At 52.7% G+C, this 20,779-nt stretch overlaps 5 protein-coding genes across 5 annotated transcripts; 3 read left to right on the top strand and 2 right to left on the bottom strand.

Annotated features, from left to right (window-relative positions):
* The first annotated feature begins 1,431 nt into the window (after window positions 1-1,431).
* Window positions 1,432-5,266, top strand: NCU02496 (M-phase inducer phosphatase 3). The gene is made up of 5 exons (XM_959997.2): window positions 1,432-2,035; window positions 2,095-2,747; window positions 2,820-2,893; window positions 2,964-3,174; window positions 3,274-5,266. The coding sequence occupies exons 2-5, from the start codon at window positions 2,524-2,526 to the stop codon at window positions 4,427-4,429; spliced, it is 1,665 nt and encodes a 554-aa protein (XP_965090.2). The 5' UTR covers window positions 1,432-2,035; window positions 2,095-2,523; the 3' UTR covers window positions 4,430-5,266.
* A 548-nt stretch (window positions 5,267-5,814) lies between these two features.
* On the top strand, window positions 5,815-8,103 carry NCU02495 (CwfJ domain-containing protein). Its single transcript, XM_959996.3, has 2 exons — window positions 5,815-6,103; window positions 6,158-8,103. Exons 1-2 carry the CDS (start codon window positions 6,090-6,092, stop codon window positions 7,818-7,820), a joined length of 1,677 nt encoding a protein of 558 aa, XP_965089.3. The 5' UTR covers window positions 5,815-6,089; the 3' UTR covers window positions 7,821-8,103.
* A 272-nt stretch (window positions 8,104-8,375) lies between these two features.
* On the top strand, window positions 8,376-16,575 carry NCU02494 (hypothetical protein). The gene is made up of 2 exons (XM_959995.3): window positions 8,376-9,828; window positions 9,890-16,575. The coding sequence occupies exons 1-2, from the start codon at window positions 8,471-8,473 to the stop codon at window positions 16,410-16,412; spliced, it is 7,881 nt and encodes a 2,626-aa protein (XP_965088.2). The 5' UTR covers window positions 8,376-8,470; the 3' UTR covers window positions 16,413-16,575.
* Window positions 16,576-18,345, bottom strand: NCU02493 (proteasome component C1). The gene is made up of 3 exons (XM_959994.3): window positions 18,085-18,345; window positions 17,723-17,947; window positions 16,576-17,523 (listed from the first exon to the last, which is right to left on the bottom strand). The coding sequence occupies exons 1-3, from the start codon at window positions 18,085-18,087 to the stop codon at window positions 16,858-16,860; spliced, it is 894 nt and encodes a 297-aa protein (XP_965087.1). The 5' UTR covers window positions 18,088-18,345; the 3' UTR covers window positions 16,576-16,857.
* A 376-nt stretch (window positions 18,346-18,721) lies between these two features.
* On the bottom strand, window positions 18,722-20,686 carry NCU02492 (hypothetical protein). The gene is made up of 2 exons (XM_959993.2): window positions 20,010-20,686; window positions 18,722-19,913 (listed from the first exon to the last, which is right to left on the bottom strand). Exon 2 carries the CDS (start codon window positions 19,863-19,865, stop codon window positions 19,059-19,061), a length of 807 nt encoding a protein of 268 aa, XP_965086.1. The 5' UTR covers window positions 19,866-19,913; window positions 20,010-20,686; the 3' UTR covers window positions 18,722-19,058.
* Window positions 20,687-20,779: the final 93 nt, after the last annotated feature.

The raw sequence follows: 20,779 nt of genomic DNA, 5'->3' as shown, positions 1-20,779 counted from the left end.
ATCCGCTCGCCACACAACGCGACATCAGTCTTGCTGCTCGTTGCTAGGTTGTAACAACGAAGAGATAGTGAATGACGGCCAACGAAAACCTGGGTGAGACATTGATCGGAAAGCGTCAGATACAATTGAGGAGCCAACAACATAAACAAAACAAAAGGGAGCGATCGTATGCCGAAGTGCAAGAACGGTTATGGGGTCTCGCCGGGAGGCAACCGTGGTTCACCACCAAAATGGCTTTCCGACACAGCCATTCACAGGCTCCATCACTTGAACCGAGTCTGTGAATAGTAGAGTTTGGTTTTGGTTTATCTGCGAAATCATGTCCCATGGCTCAAATTCTTGTAACGAGCTCGATGTTTCCACTGGATTTCCAACATCACAACATGGTAGAACCAGTCAGGCTGTTCCAGGGCATCATTGATGGGTACTAGGAGAAGGCGCAGACCGAGAACTTCTTCGTCAAATAGTCGATGAACAGGTTCTTGGTGTTCAAAAGTTTTGACATTGTTTCCGAGTTCCGATCCCTTGCCTATTCCTTTCAAAGGTCACACTTCTGTCATCCCTCCCGGGCTGCCGTGTGCGTAAATGACCCTGAGTGAATCAAGAAGTATGGACCATGCAAGTAGAAAAAATAATGAGGACAGGTCAAAGTGTCAGCGGAATTGTGACATTTTACAGGTTAGACAAAGATGAGAGGTGATAGTGAATACTTGGTACTACTGCGTGGTAAGGCAGAGTTCATGTACCTCGGCGCAAAGACGCACCGAATGCAAGTCTTCAGCGAGCGCTTATGTACCTCTCTACTGCGTGGGTAGGCCCGGGGATGTGCCGCGGAGTTGACGCCCGATCCCGCGCAATAGAAGCAACTCGTGTAAACGGAAAGAATGAAATGATGCACTGCAATAATAAGCCCGCATAATGATACTGACGAAAACAAAGAAGGAGGGATGAGATGAAAGACAGAAGTCACTAGTGCCAAGTGGAAAGCTCCCGCTCTGGGCAATGTGCAGCAGACGGGACCGTACGACGGGAATTAAAGTGACACATGCCAGGGGTCTCCGAAAGCGCCCGAGCGCAGCGCTCGCTCCAGGTACTACCCACATAGAACTTCCTAGGTTGCTGGGTAACAGCCCAGTCCAGTTACCACCGGTTACAAACAACCTAACCGGGTAATAACATGTTGTAAACCTTTCGCTAAGATGCTGTAAACTCTCCTCTAACATGTCGAGGATAGCGCCGATTGCTCCTGCCTACCCACGATAGCGTCAACTCCAGTACCGCCTCGGCCTGGTGTCGTTCTCGTTGTTGGGCTTCCGTAGGTGCAACGCCGTTGCAACCCTCCATCCTCGTTGCCCCTTCCGCCAACCAGTTGAAGGCAGGACCTTGAACGTCGCCGAGTGCTCCTCCAATTTTCGGGGACCACTGAACAGGGGCAGCTAGCTCACTGAACAGCGCAGACATCCGATTTTGTCAACTTCCTACCAACCACTTGAGCGAGGTCCAAGTTTACTTGCGAGTTCTCGTCCAGCTTCTGGATGGATGTTTACAGCAGCTCCCCTCTTCGCTTTCACTCAACATTGGACCGTGACACATGCGTGCACACAACACCTACGTGCTCCTCCTTCTTACAACAACGAATGCACGTTCTGCTCTTCGACCTTTATTCTAGCTTTTCAACATAGCCAGCCCAGTTCACCCTATGCGGTCGCCCATTCGCAGTCCTCAAAAAGACTCCATCCCGTCACCCACCAGGCTGTCCGTGTGCAGCTGAGCGCTTGTGCCGAACCTCGTTCACCCCGCCCCCAGGCCGCAGGCCATCACTGCCCGTCTACCCACAATACAACGGAACCCACTGTCTACCTAAAAGAACACCTCAGGTGGCGGCCAAAAGAAGTTCTGCCGTGCGCAAAGGTTTGCACAGCTGCATACCGCCCGTGGCATTGAACAACTAGACGGAACCGACCATACTTTTAGTTTTCGAACAAGGAAAAACGGAGATTGTTTGATCCCGGCGACCACAGAGCTTCTAAAACTGGTCCGAGTTCCCTGCCTGCACTTTCGGGAAGGCATTGTTGGCTGACGGATATGGACTAGGCTTTGATCGACATCGATGTCGGCGCGTCCAGTTTACACCACTAGTTAGCTTAAGGTCTTTCTGTCATCTTGCTCGGCGACAATCTTCAAGTCCCAAGTCCAGTCCAGTCCCCTTGGTCTTCCGTGCGCGCCAACTCGAGCGGACCTTTCTCTCGGTGTCCAGGTCCATAGCATCGCGACGGTGAACCCGACAATAGCAGCTCTCGACGACAGTGACGACGATTCCACGAACGCGAATCAGCCAGCCACAGCATCGATTGGCGACCCTTTTTCGAGTGCTGCGCAAGCTTCAGTCGTATCTCCAAGAATTGGCTTTTGTTCAGTATTCAGACGGAACCCGGCCCATCGACAGACCAATTGGAACACCGATCTATGCCGAACGCCAATCCGTAGGAAAGTCGAAACTGGTTGGAGAGTTGTCACGATAATATGGAGGCTTCATCGCCCCTGGCCGCGATTCGGCCTGCTCCGCCGTCCTTCAGCCAGCCAGAAGTGCTTGGACCGCGCAATGGCAACTTGGCGCCACCAACAGGTCTCTTCAACTTCAAGCGATCCAATGCGGACTTGTTCAACACCAAACATGCAGGAAGGTCTTCGCCTAAGGGTTCGCTGGTCGCCGGGTCGTCAGAAAACTTCAAGCTCAATGAAGCAGGGTTAGCCTTTTCACTTAGAAGTCGAACAACGGATAGCATTGTCGACAGTGTTGACCAAATGGAACTTTGCAGTAGCCCGTTACCTCCGACACCACGGCGTGCGCTGTTCACCTCAACAGGTATTGAAAACGCGGTTGAAGGTCGTGGTGAGTAATCAATGGAGCGAGCAATCTGCTACATAGCTTATTTAAAGCTCGGACGCTGACAGATCTGTAGGGTATGCAACCACGCCGCCGCCTCCTGCATCTTCGTCACCTGCAGTTAACAGGTTGGACATGTCTCCGGTACCGATCAAGGCACCTTTCCTGTCACGTCTCGCCGCTAGTCCTTCTCCGGCTGCAGTGGATTCTGGCGATGAAGACACACTACCAGACTCACCTGCTGCTGTGCGGCAGCTGTCTCAAGAATCCAAGGGAATCGGTGCCGAGTAAGTTCATGCTTGACTTTTGATCAGCAAATCTTCCTGAACTCTACCCTCGTCCTTTGGTCTGTGCAGAAGCTAATCATCTCCTCTTCTCTTTGCCAGGCGAAGGAGACTTGGCTTGTCTCGTCCACCTCTGGCCCGGGCCAAAGGTTATAGCACGAGTAGTATACCCGGGCGCTCCAACGGTTCGGGGTCGGGGCTGCCGCCCTTCCGCTTCGGTGCCCGGAACCTCAAGGTACCCATCTCCCCTTCGGTGTCGTTGTCATTGAGCGAATGTTTCGAGGAATCACCCCCGCAGGAGCGCCGGACACCTGTCTTGCCGGGTAGTCCATGCTCTAATGCAGCGGCAGCGCGCTGCAAGACTCATTTTGGCAGCGGCAGCAGCATTAACAGCGTTCGCAAACGTTCTCCCACCAACAATGCCCGCACACCTTCGAACCCCTTTGCCCGGCAAAGGAAAACATTCCGCCGCTCGCTGTCCATGTTTGAGAGTCCGGGCGACATTGTCAAGCCTAAGGAGCGCACATCTCTTCCATCTAGTCTCAAGTCTGTCGTGGATGTCAACGAACCTCAGGAGCCTTTATTGCCACATTTTTTCCCTTCAGGCGAGAACGATTCTATCCCACGCATCAGCCGAGACACATTGCTCGAAGTGCTTGACGGCAAGTATGGTAGTCAGTACTCGCACAGGATGATTATTGACTGCCGCTTCGAGTACGAGTATGAAGGTGGCCACATTGACGGGGCCATCAATTACAATGACAAGGAGCTTTTGGCGAGACATCTGTTCGAGACCCCTATGGAAGGGCGCACGCTCTTGATTTTTCATTGCGAATATTCAGCCCATCGCGCGCCCATCATGGCCCGCCACATACGATCCGAAGACCGCACTATCAACGCCGAATTTTATCCTAAACTCACGTACCCCGATGTTTACATCTTGGACGGAGGCTATAGCGGATTCTTCCAGAATCACCGGGAACGTTGCTGCCCTCAAGCGTATATCGAGATGAATGACGCCGAACATGTCAACACGTGCGAGCGAGAAATGGGCCGTCTACGCCAGACCCGTAAGGGCTTTAGTAGGGCCCAGACCTACGCATTCGGGCAGCGTGAACGCAAGTCCGACAAATTCGAGGCTGTTTCGCCAACCGCGCCGGGCCGCAAGGTTTCTCGGGATGATGAGGAGGACATGATAGGAGCATCGCCCATTCTCGGCAATGACCGAAGCCATTCTAGGCGCATGGCTACTTTCTGAAGCCGAGAAATGGCATGTCCAGGCATGAACAGAGCACCACCGTTGATATCGGCTGTGATTTGCCACAATGGAGAGCGTCTGACCTCGCGCTCGGGACCCTGGGGCCTGGATAATACTTGATCGTGGGCTGTTGCGATCAAGATGTACAAATGGTGTACTTGAACATATGGCCAACAAAGTTGCCCACTAACGACATACCCCTACGAAAATATCTGCTTTCGGCTGTTATGTTTCTCTTGGGAGTTTCTTCTTTATACTTTCTTCCTATACCCCAAGACTTTCAGCACCGCAGCCTCTGTGGCAACGTATAGAGCTAGACCTGTCGCTCGATGGTGATCATCGATACTCCCCTGCTCTGCATCGGTTAGAGTAGTATCTCACGCTGAGCGTTCAAGATTCCTTCTATATCATAACCCGTACGGGAAATACCACAGCGAAAGCAAATCAAGCAAAACAACATATTGTCCGTCCTTGATGTTGACTGTACCAGTGCTTTGGCCAGACTCGAAACTCGATGAAGACCCATGGGTGGTCGAATCAATCATATAATGTCACAACTAGGGCGTATTGTGACTTGCCCAACAAGGAGCCGTGAACGGGAAAGTTACGGAGGGATGTACGCATCGATGGGAACAAAGGCTAGGCGAGTCTAAGAGTATAGCGGGGTGGTCATACTTCGATGTGAGGTAATAATGTAAGTCAGAGTAGTAGAATGGGTGTGAGAGCTTGAAGGTTGTTCAATGGGAGCATCTACTGGTATGCAGTGCCTCTCGGTGCAGTCATAATAAATTAGGGCTAAAGGTGTGACACGCTGTGTAAGACGTAAGTGACAACACACGCAGCTTCCTTCTTTGGCATTGCTAGATATTTTTCACTTCCTTACTGGTGCTATAGATTTCGCATCTTTCGAAAAAATGAGTGTGATGCTGAAGGATCAGAGACGAGTTACATGAGATGGAAGTATAGTTCCCAGAGATCGGGGTGGGTGGAGTTGAGACGGGGCAGAGCGCGGGACGGACCCGACAATGTGGATCTTCATCGGTGCGGAGCGGACTTGTTCAACTCGTGGGGCCCCACTTGTCCCGAGGCCGGATGGGGAGGTACCCGACCTACCTAGCGGAACTTTGTCGGTTCGGGCTCCGATGAACTCCTAACACTTTGGGACTAAAAAAAAGGTGAGGATGTCCCAGAATTAGCTTATGTCGCAATCCTAGGCTTTTTTGCTGGCGTTACGAAGAATGAAGGACGAATCCGCGCTTCGTGGAGGTCTGATGTCAAAAAACATCGTTCTATCGGGGCGCCAAGATAGTACTCCACGATAAGAGAGTTCCCATTCTTGCAAAACATCAATGGCCGTTCCTGTGTTCAACTAGACCTTGCATCATCCTCAAAATACGTACCGCATCCCCAGCTTAATTGGTCGACACGCCTCAGTTTGATCTGGTACCTATCGACACTTTCGCCCTTTTTCTACTTTCTTTTTTTCCTGTTTGACACTGCGGCCGGCCTTCTCTTCATCCTTTCATCCAACTTGAAGATTTTCATTAGCTCTCTCGATTTGAGATGAACATCGTCCCTTCCAACCAGCACTTCATATAAAATCATCTTTCACCACATCTGTGGTTTTCTCTCCCTCATCATCGGTCCTCAACTTTACAACATGGCCGCTAAAATGTCAGTACGAAGCCAATTGCACTTTAACAACATCACCCATACTGACCGAATCAGCTTCGTTTTCGGTAGCATCAACGGTCAGCTCCAGTCTGCGTTCAGCAAACTATCGACGTTGCACGCCAAGAATGTTTTCAGCTTCGCAATTGTCACGGGTAATTTATTTGGTGAAGGCCAAGATGATGATCAGCTCACTGCCCTTCTAGCCGGCGAAATTCAGATTCCGTGCCCGACCTACTTCACTGTCGGGACAGTCCCACTACCCGCACAAGTCATTGAGCGCATCGAAAAGGATGAGGAGATCGCACCAAATCTTCATTACCTAGGCAAGCGGAGCGTTACCAAGACCTCGGAAGGTGTTCGGATTGTTACTCTGGGTGGATTGCTCGATCCTGCCGTCGTCGCGGGTCAGTCCAAGGAACAGTATCTGCCCTTCCACACCGAAGGTGACATCAAGTCTTTGCGCGGCGCCAACAATGGCGACATTCTCCTCACCACAGTGTGGCCATCCGATGTATGGAAGAACAGCGCGAAAGCACGAGAGCAGAACCTTACCACGGATGCCATTTCTTCCAGCCAGGCAATCGCCGACCTTTGTGCCCATCTCAAGCCCCGCTATCATTTCACCATGTCTCCGGACAACTTCGCATTTGAGCGCGAGCCATTTTTTCCCGAATCAAGAGGAGAGGAGGATAAGGACAAGGGACTGGACGTGACACGGTTTATTTCACTCGCTCCATGGGCCAACACGGCCAAGGCGAAGTCGATGTACGCTTTCACGCTTAACAGAGAAACGGTCGTGTCGCCTCCCGTAGGAAGCACCCTCACGCCCTTTTATAAGCCAGCTGCCGCTGCACAGAAACGTACAGCTGACGAAGCCGGCTTTTCGCGCTTCGCAAACGGAAATCACGAGGGCGACCGCAGGCGTCGCAAGCACCAGCGACGCGAACGCTCTCCTCCACCCGGACCGGAAAGGTGTTTCTTTTGCTTGTCGAACCCTAATCTGCCCACGCACATGATCTGCAGCATCGGCGAGGAGGCATATCTTGCAACTGCCAAGGGGCCCCTACCTTCCGCTGATACATTCAAGTCGCAGGGTCTTGACTTCCCAGGTCATCTCATCATTACGCCCACTCCGCACATCCCTTCTTTGAACGTCGCGGCTCTCGCCGACAGCGGCGAAGATGTCAAGAAAACTTACAAGGAGATGACGCGCTTCCGTGAGTCGCTGCAGGGCATGGTTTCGAAGCAGTCCAAGGGAAAGCTCGGTGCCGTTACCTGGGAGATCAACCGCGCGAGGAATATTCATGTCCACTGGCAATTCATGCCTGTGCCTGTGGAGATGGTTCGCAAGGGGTTGGTGGAGGCCGGTTTTCAGATCTTGGCGAAGGATACTAATATAGGAAAGTTTATTTCGAAGGAATTTGAGACGGCCGATGAGGTTCCTGGCGACTATCTCCGTGTTTGGATCTGGGCAGAGGAGGAGGGCGACGCGGAAAAGGGTGGCGCGGAGGGCGGCCAGGTTATCTCCAAGACCCTGCTGCTGCAGATTGATGAGAATGTTCGCTTTGACCTTCAGTTCCCCCGCAAGGTCATGGCGAAGCTGCTCGGTGAGGAAGGCAGGGTTATTTGGCAGGATGTTGGTCAGTCGGTGGAGGAGGAGTCGAAGGATGTTGCGGCGTTCAGAGCGGCTTTCAAGGAATGGGATTTTACGCTCTAACTGGGACCCAGACGTGAGGAATGGTACAGGTGGGGATCTGATGGGTTGCCGCGGCCTTGAGGCTTGTGGCAGATATGGAGTGGATCAATGGGATCGATCTTTGTTGTCAATCTCATTGGTAGTTGTTGACATTTCTCACCAACAATTTGACCTGGAGTTCCAAGGACATATTTCTCCACAGGAAGGCCCTGACGTTTCTGGATGTCTTCGTTCATTGGCTTGAAAAAGCATATATAGAGCACATGATACGCTTGTATTAAAGGAGAAAACTATGAGTTCTTCGTATTGGGAGCTCTGCAAAGAGGGCCGGAGCGTAAACATATCTCTTAAAGACATATTTGCTGGATATGCATTTAGTAGTAGATTGATACTGCGTATACGTATGAGCATCCTTCCACTTGCCGCCCGCCCCCGCAAGACACAACGCTCCGCTCTTCCCTTATCAGTCAGCTTATCGTAAGATAGTTCCACCCTGGCAGCACCCTGGCCAAAAAATTTCCAGGCGGGTTGCTGTGCCGGTCTGTCACAGTGTCACTGTCTGTTCTGTTTCGCCTTTGCCATTTTGCTCGCCGCGTGCGAAGCAACTCCAAACTTCGAACCCACGGTCCGCCTCCTCGACCAGCGACAATACCGCAGGACCGTTGCCCACGATGCCGTCCACCACGTCAGGACGTATCGTCAAATCCCAGAGGGGGGTGAAAAAGACCCCCCATCAAAAGAACCACCGATGGGAGTCTTTCAGCACCAAGATCTCCAAACTCCATTCGCTCGACCCGCTGCGCAAAGTCCGCCGTCACGATCTCGAAGCCGAAGACCTCGATGCCACCACATCCTACCTGCGCAACGGTCTCGACAAATGGTCTGAACTCAACATCTCGCGCGCCTACGTTCACTTCCGGAGACAGGTCACGTCGTTGACCGACTCCCTGGCCCAGATCCTCTACCATGAGGACAAGATTATGGACCTCTTGGTCGAACACACAGAGAAGCACAACAAGGAAACCCTCGAACCATTGTTGGACCTCATCACCGCCTTCGCCCACGACTTGGGCGTGCGCTTCGAGAAGCACTACCCACGAGCTCTGCGCCTGATTGTTGATCTAGCCAGCAAGGTGCACGACGTGGAGGTCATCGAGTGGACATTCGCTGCGCTGGCCTTCCTTTTTAAATACCTTTCGAGACTCTTAGTTCCCGATCTGCGCCCAACATATGACACAGTTGCTCCCCTGATGGGCAAGGCCAGACAGCCCGGCCATATCGCCAGATTCGCCGCCGAGGCCATGAGCTTCCTGATCAAGAAGGCCGCCGCCCCAAGCCATAAGCAGACGGCGCTACCCTTGATTGTGCAGCACGTACGGGGCGATCTCTACAGTATGCATGGGACGAAGCAATTTGGTCTTTACAGTCAGGGAATCATGGTCATGTTCGCGGAGGCCATCAAGGGCGCTGGAAACTCGCTACACTCAACAGGACCTGACGTTATGGCAGCTTTGGCGAAGGCTGTACCCGACGAGGAGCTCGATCTTACATCGGAGAAACCGACGATCTGGACTGACGTCTGCTGCGGCGTGCTTACTTCGACCATTCATCACTCGACACCTGAGACGTTTGTACCAGTTGAAACAAGGATTTTTGAGGATGCGGCGGCCACACAACGACCAATCCTCTTTGTTCAGCTCCTCGGCTTTGCTGCCGGTGTTCGCCAGGGAATACGGATCAACGATTGGGCGCTCCTAGTTAAGACTTTGGGTCAACTACTCACGTCCCTATCGACCTATAAGGACAATGCGGAGTTCATGAACTCGCCGCGGCTATGGCAACGCGTAATGGTGAATGCGGCTATCATTTGGGCACAGGCACCTATCGATGCCCTCCTTCCCTCGTTGTCGAGCTTTAACAGCGCCATGACCAAAGAGCCTCTTATGAGGTGGTATATCCCATTTTGCTCTTACTTGGCCGACCTAAATCCCGATCGCTTCCGGGGACTTTTCCAGAAGGATTTCCAAAAGTAAGTTTTTTTTTCTTCTCACCCTCCTCCATTAGACATGGCAATATCTAACATCCTACAGATTTATTGTAGCACATTGGTCCGACGCTGCCAATGAAGATTTGCTTTGTGTTCTAATACCGCATATGATCGAGACGGGTGGTCTTCCTAGCCCTCATGCGAAGGAGAGTTTCCCTCTGCCACAATCATGGCAGGACCAGATTGTGAGCAAGTTTGTCCGACTTGAAGATACCCCTTTCCCCGAGAGCGGTGGCTTTGGCAAGGACCGCGAAACCTGGAAGGAAAAGTGTCTGCCAATGTACTCTGGTCTCCTGCGCGTGTTGGAGTCCACTTCGGTACACCCCTCCACGAATGCTCGGATAGCAGAAGTCTTGCTTAAGAAGCTCAAACTCGCTCTCCGGCCGTCTTCATCCCTCCCGACGGACGAGGCCAACTTCATCGTCAGTGATGGGTTCCGTGCCTACCTGAGAATGTGTGCGGCTGCGGGGTCTGTCGATCTCAGCCTTGCTCCGTTGCTCAGAGCCGCTGCGCCGAGATTCTGTCGTCTGCCGAAGTTCCTTGAGGCTTTGCTGGACTATGAGCAGGAACTGAACCGAAAGTCTCAGAGCTCGCCGGAAGCTAATAACGGCCGGGGCAACAGCCCGCAAGAGGAGGATCCTTTGGTGAAGTCTCTCATCAAGAACCTTGCTTCTACATCACACCATCTTCGCCTTGTTTCTTTGCGGATTCTCGACGTCCTGGAGACGACCCCTGATTCGAACGCAGCTTTGTCGACAATGATCCAAGTAGAAGAGCTTCCCTTGAATATGCAAAGCGTCCGCGCTATCGCTGTGCATCTACGAAAACTCGGTCAAATCTATCATCACATCGAGGAGAGCTCATGGCTGGTCCAAGCTATCCCGTCCTTCCTTTTTGGCCTTACAACGATACAACTTTCGCCCGTCTGGGATGATGCAGTGGAAGCCATGAAGAAAATTTCGGAAACCAAGCATGGTGAGGAGATTGTTGCCGAGCTGGCCTTTGAGTGGCTTGAGGTGCCGTCCCCTCGTTGGACAGGCCCCTTTGAGCCCCCTACCGATAATCACCGCAAAGCCATGACGGATTTCGAGTGTACTGGCCTCATGAGACTGCAGGAGGTTGCAGACGACACGGGCAAGGTGGTCAGCGAGTTGTCGCAAAAGCTGCTCAGCACTTTCGAAGAGGGACAAAAGGCGGTGGAACTTCGCTCGGATCGCGCACGCAGCAAAGCTCTCAAGGTGTTCACTGCTCTTCCTAGTTCTGCTGAAAAGCGCTCGAGGAAGATCGTCCCGTACCTTCTGTCCTTCACAGAAGAAGGCCAGACTCCGGCTGCCGAGGAGAACGAGGATCAGCCCTTTTCCGAGGAAGACGGAAGCTGGTCGCTGCAAGACAGGAAGGCCCTTGTGGGTGTCTTCTCACACTTCGGCAACCCCAAGGTGCTTTGGCAAAGCCAAAGGGTTTACAATGCGCTTCTGAAGCTGCTGGCCAATGGTGATATCGAGCTTCAGAAAATGGCGCTCAAGGCAATTCTGGCGTGGAAGAGCGATGCCATCAAGCCGTATCAGGAACATCTAGAGTATCTTCTTGACGAAGCGCGCTTCAAGAACGAACTCACTGTTCTTTTCCAGGGTGACAACAAGATCCGCCCTGAGCATCGCGCTGAACTGATGCCAGTTCTCCTTCGCTTGTTGTATGGCCGAACCATCTCCAAGAAGGGCGCGGTAAGCGGACGTCACGGCCTCCATAACACGCGTTTGGCCGTTATTAGACAGCTGGATGTGGTGGATATGGGCAAGTTCTTGGATATCGCCCTTGGCGAGCTCCGCAGTATCCGTATCCTGGATGGCGATGTTGTCCGGGAAAGCACCTTTGCCGAAGAGCTCATTCCAGTGCGCAAGCAGGTCGGTCTGCTGAACATGGTCGAGGCGATCATCAATGAACTCGGAACCGCTGTTGTTTCGTATATGGACCCGCTTGTCAATGCTGTCCTGTTCTGTTTGATTACAGCGTGCAGAAACCTGGGAGCCGCCTCTGAGGATCCCGAGGAGGCGGAGCCGGTACAGAATGCTTCATTGTACAAGGTGGTGCGGACCACTGGTCTCAAGTGTCTTTGCAAACTGTTCCAGAACGCGCAGACCTTTGACTGGACACCGTATGAGAATGTGATCGTGAAGGAAGCCGTCAGCCCTCGCATTGAAAAGCTCCCAGCCGAGACTACTCAGGGTGTTTCTGGTGTGTGGAGGCTTCTGTCGACCTGGGCTGTTCTGCCTAAGGCGGCTTTGTTCCTTAACATCGACAAGCGCATCCTTCCCAAGGTCATTGAGAGTCTTGGTATTGAGAAGGGCAAGGATGAGGTCAAGGTCCATGCGCTAGAGATTCTCAAGAGCCTTATTGGTCTGGCACAAGCTCCTGCGGCCGTAACCGAATACAATGAGCTCATTAAGGATGAGCTTTTAATGCCGAATATCAATCTTATGCTCAAGGAGATCGGCGGTCTTCTCCGTGATCAGACTGACATTGGAAAGGATCTCCTCGGCACTGCCGTCGATACTGTTGTTCACCTTGCGCCAATTGTTGATAGCTCCTCCGCCAGTGTTCAGGATATGGTGGACATTGCTACCTACTTGCTCAACCAGCCAGCACGTCGCGTCAGCCCCAAGGTCAAGGGATCCATCCTGCTGATCCTCAAACAGTTCCTCGTTCTGGAAGATATTCAGACAAATGGGGAGCTGAAGAAGAGAGTCTACAGCACCCTCGCTGGGCTCTTTGGATACTTCAAGGATAGACAGAACAGACAGACGCTTGCCGACGTCTTACTTGTGTTTGCCTCCATGGAGCCGTGGGCTCAGGAGGTGGCAGATATCTGCCGTGACTTGAACTCGTACAATGTGAAGAGACTCGACGAGCCGGACTACAATACCCGACTCACTGCCTTCAACCGCATCTCTGGCGAACGCGAGACCCCCTTCACGATCGACGAGTGGATGCCGTTGCTGCATAACCTCTTGTTCTATATCAACCAGGACGAGGAGTTTGGTGTGCTGTCCACCAACGCTGCTGACGGACTGTGCAAGTTCATCAGGGCGGCTGAGGCAGCCTGGGCAGGACCTCAACAAGATGCGTATACTAGCATTATGTCCGATATCATCCTGCCTGCCATTTATGCTGGGTCTAGAGAAGCCTCGGAGACTGTCCGTCGTGAGGTGGTGCGTGTCTTTGGATACTTGGTCGCTCATCTCCCATCCTGGGACCAGGTGTCTGACTTGACTTTACTGGTCCCTGCATCTGATGAGGCAGACAAGGCGTTCTTCTTCCATATCATGAGTCCTGCCATCGCTAGACAGCTGCAGGCTTTGCGTCTGTTGGAAGCGGCCAATGAGAAGAGCGAGTTCCGGTCGAAGCACATCAGCCAGTTCTTCATTCCGCTTCTTGAACACTTCATCTTCGGTCAGACGGAAGGAGGTGATGATCACGGGCTTAGCGCGCAGACCATCACCGCCATTGCTGGGTTGACTGCCTCATTGGACTGGCAGCAATACCGCACTATTCTGCGTCGTTTCGTCTCATATATTGAGTCAAAGCCTGAATGGCAGAAGCGGGTGATCCGCCTCCTTGAGAAGGAGATCGATGTGTTGCGCGCCGCTAACACGCAAAGGCCTAATGCCGATGCCATGGAGATTGATGGTGTTGAGGCTCCCAAGCTTCGCAGACTTGCCAAGACCATTCCTGATCAGGAGAAGCTTAGCGCTGAGATTGTGAACAACTTCCTGCCTATTCCTATCAAGCACCTCCATGAAAAGGATGAAACCACGGTCAGCACCAGAGTTCCGGTCGGTGTGATCATTGCTAAGCTTGCCACCCTTCTTCCCGAGCCGCTGCTCAATGAGAAGCTGCCTGGTGTGCTTACCGATATCTGCCATATCCTCAGGAGCAAGGCGTGGGATGCTCGTGAGATGGCTCGCGATACTCTTTCCAAGATTGCGGTCATTCTGGGCCCCGAAAGGTTTGAGTTCATCCTCAAGGAGCTGCGCGGCGCTCTTAGCAGGGGTCCCCAGCTGCACGTCTTGTCTTATACCCTTCATTCCATGCTGTTGGCTGTCATCCCCACTTTCAAGCAAGGCGATCTCGACTACTGCCTCTCTGCCATCATGGCAATCATCATGGATGATATTTTTGGTGCTACGGGTCAAGAGAAGGATGCTGAGGATTATGTCAGCAAAATGAAGGAGGTGAAGAGCAGCAAGAGTCAAGACTCCATGGAGCTGATTGCCAAGACGGCGTCTATCACACGCCTCAGCGACCTTACCATGCCCTTGCAGGCGCTGTTGCTCGAGAAGCTTGATCTTAGGACAGCTCGCAAGATAGACGAGCTTCTTACCCGCATCACCAAGGGCCTCCTGGAGAACCCGGCGGCTGCCTCTCAAGAGATCCTTGTGTTCTGCTATGAAGTCATGCAGGAGGTGTACAAGGCTCAGAAGCCAGAGGATGCGCCCAAGATGGATCCTCGCCTGAAGAGATACATCGTCCAGAAGGCCGCCAAGAGGGCTGATGGAGGAATTACCGCCAAGTATACGTTTAAGCTCATCAAATTCGCCATCGACATCCTTCGTGCTGTCCTCAAGAAGCACGATAACCTCCGCACAGCCAACAACATTACCGGATTCATGCCTCTGCTCGGTGATGCTGTCTTGTCGATTGAGGAAGAAGTCAAGGTTGCGGCCTTCAGGCTGCTCACCGTCATCGCCAAGGTTCCCTTCAAGAATGGCGAATCCACTGCCCTCTACAAGGTGGCTATCAAGGAAGGCATCAAGTCCATGTCCCTGTCTCCCTCAACCGCGTCTGAGCTTGCGCAGGCAGCGTTGAAGCTCATCTCTGTCGTCCTCAGAGACAGGCGTGAGATTCCCATCAAGGAGGCCGCCCTCGATATGCTGCTCAGCAAGTTGAAGGATGACTTGACTGAGCCTCTCTACCGCCATGTCACCTTCAACTTCCTTCGCTCAGTGCTTGATCGTAAGATGGAGACGGCCTCAGTCTATGACACTCTCGACCACGTCGGTACTATCATGATCACCAACGACGACAAGGACACTCGGGATCTGGCTCGCGGTGCTTTCTTCCAGTTCCTCCGCGAATATCCCCAGAAGAGGAACAGATGGGAAAAGCAGCTCAAGTTCATTGTGGCCAACCTTAAGTACGAGCGTGAGGGTGGCCGCTTGTCAGTCATGGAGGTTATCAATCTCTTGCTCAAGAAGACGTCTGACGACTTCGTCCAGGAGGTGGCAGCGACATGCTTCATCCCCCTTGTGTTCGTCCTGGCCAATGATGACAGCGAGAAGTGCAGACTCGCTGCCGCAGAGCTGATCAAGGAAACCTTCCGCGTGGCAGATAAGGAGCGTCTTACCAAGTTCATGACTCTGATGCGCAACTGGGCCGAGCAAAACGAGAACATGGCAGTGCTCAAGCTTGCAATTCAGGCATTCGGACTCTACTTTGAGGGTCGCGAACCCACCTCCAAGGACAAGAAGGACGTCAACCTTGTTGTCGACAAGATTACCAAGGTTCTCGGCGATGAGGAGACCGTTCAGTCCAACTGGGAGCTTGTCGACACCAGTCTTACCACGGTCCAGACTCTAGTCGCCAAGCATCCCCAGAAGGTCTTGTCGCCTGCCTCTGACGTCTTGTGGACCGAGGTCCGCGACACTCTTGCTCACGAGAACCCCACCGTGAAGCTCACCGCGACCAGGCTTCTCAGCATGTACCTCGCGGACTTTGCCCAGAACGCCGGCCAGCAAGCCCAACCGCCTCTCCACGGTTCTCACGGGCGCGAGCTAAGCAAGGAAGAAATCAGCGATCTCGTCCGCTTGGCACTCAGCACCTTTAACGTGCCCGAGGTTGACGAGCCGCTGGCTCATGAGGTTGTCCAGATCTTGCTCTTCCTAGGCAGCTACCTAGATGCCAAGAATACCGACGACGGGGCTGGTGCCGACGAGAAGGAAGACGAGTTGGAAGACGAGGCCGAAGACGAAGAAAACGGCATCCGCAAGAAGCACAAGAAGCCAGTTGACATGGGCTACCTCTTTTACAAGCTCGCCTCCATCATTCGTAAAGAACGCGCCGCCCGGCCCGAGATGCTCGTCTCCAAGCTCTCCGCCATGGACCTGCTCGAATCCTTCTGCTCGAAATCCGAGCCCTCCACTTTGCTCGGTTCCATCAAAACCATCATCCGCCCGCTTCGCAACCTGACCGACCCGTCCATCCCTGGCCCATTTTCCTTGAACGACGTATTCAAGACCCGCTACGAGTTGCTCAAGACGAAGGCCTTGTCGGTCCTGGATGTGCTGCAAAGAAAGCTGGGAAGCTCAGAGTATACTAGAGCGTTGTTAGCTGTGAATGAGGATATTCGCAAGAGGAGATCTGCTAGATCTAGTAAGAGGAAGATCGAGGCGATTACGGCGCCGGAAAAGTATGGGATGGAGAAGAGGAAGAAGTTTGAGAAGAAGAAGGAGAAGAGGAAGGAAAAGGGGCGGGAGGCAAGGGATGCTAGGCACGCTTTTCATGCTAGTTAGAGAGGGGGGGAGGTGATGGAGGTGTTATAGGAGGAGGAGGAGGAGAATCAAAAGAAATGGAATACCCGGTGGTCAGGTAATTTATGTTGTTTGTTGCTGGGTTAAGGTTGGGAAAAGGTAGAATATCATATAATGGGAGTTTTTAAGCATTTTCTGGTTGCTTATGGAAACAACTTTTTCCAGTTGAACTTGCCTCGCAACATAAGACCACATGCTTCACTAGGTGATTTCCACACACGTAAGATACTTGATAAATCACCAAGACAAACCGTAGTGCATCGCATGCCATGATTTAGGCCGAATCCCAGATGGCAGTTACGGAGCTCTTATCACTTGTCAAGAAATCAAATCGCAGTCGTGCCTCATGGTTTAGAATTACATGCTAAGCATCATCACTTCCGCCTCGTTCATTCGTCCATCAATAGCCCAGAGGTTAGGCCTTCCCTTACTCCTCCATCTTGTCCCCGCCCTCTTTCGTTTCCTCTTCCTCCTCGATGTCCTTCGCAGTCATGCGCTCCGCATACTTCTCCGCCTCCTTCCGCAAAGCCTCGGGCACCTCTTGGTGACGGCCCTTCGTGGGACCGTCCGCCCCGCTGATCCAGGTCATCTCGAGCTCGAACTCCTTGTCCTTGTTGTCGTCGTGGGCAACGTAGATGATGCGCGCTGCCTCCTTGACGGCCTGCTCCAGCGTCAGACTCGACTCGCCGTCGCTACTGAGGTCCAGCTTCTCGAGCTCCGCCTTGGCCGCTTGCCTGCCCTTGCCCGTCGCGGCGCCGTAGTATCCCCAGTAGAGGCCCGAGGGCTCCACCATGTACAGGAACGGACCACCGTGCTTCTTGCCCTCCACCTTGCCGCCGGCGCCGACGCTGGGGCCGCTGCCGACCTCGCCTTCCACGGGCGTATCGAGTTCGCTGTCGTAGCCGCCGATGATGGCCGTGATGCCGAAAGGTCGCACAGATTGGTAGAGCGTGTAGGCTTGCATGTAACCGCCCATGCGGCCGGCTAGGTCTTTTGTCGAGATGGGCGTCTTGTAGTTGTCGCGCCAGCCGCGCGCCTCGTCGCGGGCGCGGTCCACGAAGTGCCTACCGTCGGGGATCATGCCGGAGTATACCTATCAAAGACGGATTCGCAGTTTGTGGTTAGTAATCGTCGAGCTAGATCAAAAGGTAGTGAAGGTCGGGGTATGGTTCGTTCATGCGATGGCGGAGGAGGGTGGTGAACCTGGCTCCAGCTGCCCCGCAGACGGTCGGAGCTCGTGGATGAAACCTGCCCAAACAAATAGAAAAAGAAATAAATCTACGTATACGTACAATGCCCAAATGCCTGTCGACTGTCGCAATGCGCTTGTTGGCGCCTTGCTTGAGCAGCTTGGATGTGATAACCTTCTCCGCCGCCAACACGATGCCGTCCTTGCAGCGGATGCCGATCGAGGTGCTGCCATTCTCAACTGCCTTCATGGCATATTCGACTTGAAAGTTGCGACCATCGGGGGAGAAAATGGAGTTGGCAAGATCGTAGCCTGTTCCTATGGAAGTCTGTTTGTTGTCGAAGGTAACTCTGTCAGTTTCGTTTCAGGGTCGAGAACCATGGCTTCTTGCGCCCGGCTGTGGTTTGATCGTTTCGGAGATGGATGCCCGCTAACGAGGGACTGCCGGGGCTTGTCAAGACGTACCATTATGCCTTAGATGGGAAGGTGTTGATGTGCGATGCCGGTATTTGTTTGGATCTCCGGTTTCAATAGGATGGAGAGGTTCTCGTTGCGCTAGCTCGGGCTCAAGGTGGGTAGCTCAAGAAATGGGTCGTCGGGATCGCTTTGTTTGAAGAGGTGATGGTGGTGTTGCTGGTAGCTGCTGCTGCTAATTGCTTCAGTTCAAGGTGAGCTCCATCAGGCAACCTGGGAGCTGCGTAGCACAATTGCCCCGTAGCACCTCCCTCCTGCTCCACTGCCGTGCGGGACAGAAGCTTGGTCGTCCTGAGGCTGATTTGATGTGGCGTTTGCAACGCGTCAGCCATGGAACAGCCAGCCTCGCACCTTTCCAGCCACATCCATTTCATCACTGGCCCCGCCCACAAGTATAATCTCCAGGAACACCCGACCCCACAGGCCGTCCCAGGAAAGCGGAAACGCCTCCTTTTTTGATGTAAACAAACCGTTGTATCACCAGCATGTAACGCTTTTACATTCCCACGTAAACCACGAAATGGAATGCGAAGCCCGCACAAAAATCAGGAGGACAGGTACCAGCTAGTAGGGTTGACGGAGCATTAGTCTACCATCAAATCTGCCCACGACGAGAAAAAGGTTGAAATGTTATCTCAGAAATTCTCTAAGCCCAGTCTTCCTAGGTCGAATTCACCGACCTGTGCCGGGCTGGGTAGAAGCGCACCACTTCTTTAACCAGAATATTTAATATTACCTGAAGCAAAAAGTTGTCCGATTCAATAGAAGTAAAAGACCACCAGTAAATCCATGACCTCTACTTTCCTCAAACCAACGCACACAGCGATCTATCGTAGTCAGCTGACAAACTGAGCTCTCTAGCAAAGACATAGTTGTACATTCCCAATCAAAATAACGCCATACATATGCCAAATGGCCTCCTCCATTCCTCCCGAACATACATAACACATAGCATGACTCCTAGCTCAAAGCATCTCCTGATCATCCCTGTACGCCATAAATAGTCCGTACTGGTTTGCCATGGCAACTTGTTGCCTCCAGTCAACCCCCGCGTTAGCATAAACAGGATCGGAATGCGCGGGGTTAAACGTCGGGCCACCGGTGGCAATGGCGAGGGGGCGGCAGGCATCCTTGGTACGTTCCACGGATTCAGCAAATGCTCGACGAGCGGAGTCTTCATACTCACGGCGAGCCATATCCTCATAACCTGAAGCCATGTAGGGCTCCATTTCATGATGTGAGTCCGCCGCGATCCAACGACCGTCGCCTGCCTGAATCGGAGTCAGGGGAGTTCCATCGAGGCTCATGGTCACTTCTTGTTCAGCCGCCTGCTGCTGTTGCTGTTGCTCCCATCGGTTCTTGGCCAGGATCTCTTCCTGGCTCACGCTAGTCATACTCCAGTCTAGTGTAGGATTATCGCTACGGCTTGTAGGAGGACAATTGCGCCAAAGGTCAATCAGCCTGTAGCGCTGCGGATCGTCCACTGACTTGAAAAGCTGGAGCTGGGCACGGGACAAGCACGCTGTGTTCACATGGTGCTTTGTGAGGACAGCTTCAACCTCAGATAGTGCAGGCGGCTCTGAAGTCCTTCTGGGTGCAGGCTGTGCTGGTGGGGTGTCCTGGGTACGAACATGGGCTGAGTGGTTGTAGTGTGCCGAGATGTAGACAATCTTCGGTTCTTGATTCAGGACCTGGACTTGTGCGAGTTGCTGAACAGGCTCTAGGGACAAGTTCCGGGAAAACAGAGCGGAAAGTTCGTCTTGTGAATGCATATTGATGTGATTCTAGGAGGAATGTGAACCGTCTCGATTGTTGTTGTTCTGTAATGTCATAAAAGATTGTTAGCATGTGAGACAAGAAAAATTTGTAAGTTGTGACCAAAAGGTTGTGGCAGGAACAGCTTCGTTGTACATTACCTGATACCCGGGTTGTTCTTTTCTTGTAGTCTTGACAATGCCTGTTGTTGGTTGGTTACACGGCCCTTCCTGCTGCGCAAGTTGGGCTAAGTAGATGTGGTATATCGAGCTAGCTGGCTGAGAAGCAAGACAGGAATTGGCAGCAAGGACGAAGAGCTTGTACCACGGCTTTGAAAACGAATGTATTCTAGTACAACTCGTTTGTATTATGGTGTCAACTATTTAAAGAAAAGTGAACAGTTCTCGGCCGACTCTTGAGATTACGAGTGACGGTGACTCGAGGGTGGAGTTTCAAGCGGTGTAGATACGATTTCCTTCCGCGGTAGGGAGAGCGAACGAAGATCAAAGTGTTCGTGGTCTGGGATAAGCAACCAGGAATGGCAACGTGACTCGTCTAGTGCTTTGCCGCAGTTTCTCGGTCGTCAAACTTTGTGAAGTTTCGTAAGACTGATGCTTCCCGACTGGCTACCGTGATGTGTGTAGTTTTGAGGTGAAGAGAGATAGGGGAGCAAGATGAGGAAACAAAACTACAGATCATACGAGGGTGGGCGTGGGGAAGTTAAGACTTCTTATTTGGGCAGGCAACCTGAAGATATCCTCGTGATGATGTGAACGAAAGTGCACGCACATTTGCGGGCAAGATCAATGAGTGTTGGGAATGGAGGGGCAGGGCAGGCACACCTGGGTTTGGGACGGGGGGGGAGGCGGGGGGGATGATTGCAAACTAGCGGTATTTGGGCGGCAGATACACCCCGTCAGGGACGCTAGGC

Source organism: Neurospora crassa, linkage group I (genome assembly GCF_000182925.2).
Source record: "Neurospora crassa OR74A linkage group I, whole genome shotgun sequence".
Taxonomy (NCBI): domain Eukaryota; kingdom Fungi; phylum Ascomycota; class Sordariomycetes; order Sordariales; family Sordariaceae; genus Neurospora; species Neurospora crassa.
The sequence above is the reverse complement of the archived record's forward strand: the minus strand, read 5'-3'. Positions and strand labels throughout refer to the sequence as shown.

Coding starts and splice junctions, on each gene's coding strand:
- NCU02492 (XM_959993.2), bottom strand. CDS start 19,865: ATGCATTCACAAGACGAACTTTCCGCTCTGTTTTCCCGGAACTTGTCC.
- NCU02496 (XM_959997.2), top strand. CDS start 2,524: ATGGAGGCTTCATCGCCCCTGGCCGCGATTCGGCCTGCTCCGCCGTCC. Junction 2,748..2,819: donor TTCAAGCTCAATGAAGCAGG/GTTAGCCTTTTC, acceptor GGAACTTTGCAG/TAGCCCGTTACCTCCGACAC. Junction 2,894..2,963: donor AAACGCGGTTGAAGGTCGTG/GTGAGTAATCAA, acceptor ACAGATCTGTAG/GGTATGCAACCACGCCGCCG.
- NCU02494 (XM_959995.3), top strand. CDS start 8,471: ATGCCGTCCACCACGTCAGGACGTATCGTCAAATCCCAGAGGGGGGTG. Junction 9,829..9,889: donor TTCCAGAAGGATTTCCAAAA/GTAAGTTTTTTT, acceptor AACATCCTACAG/ATTTATTGTAGCACATTGGT.
- NCU02493 (XM_959994.3), bottom strand. Junction 17,524..17,722: donor TCGACAGGCATTTGGGCATT/GTACGTATACGT, acceptor CGTCTTTGATAG/GTATACTCCGGCATGATCCC.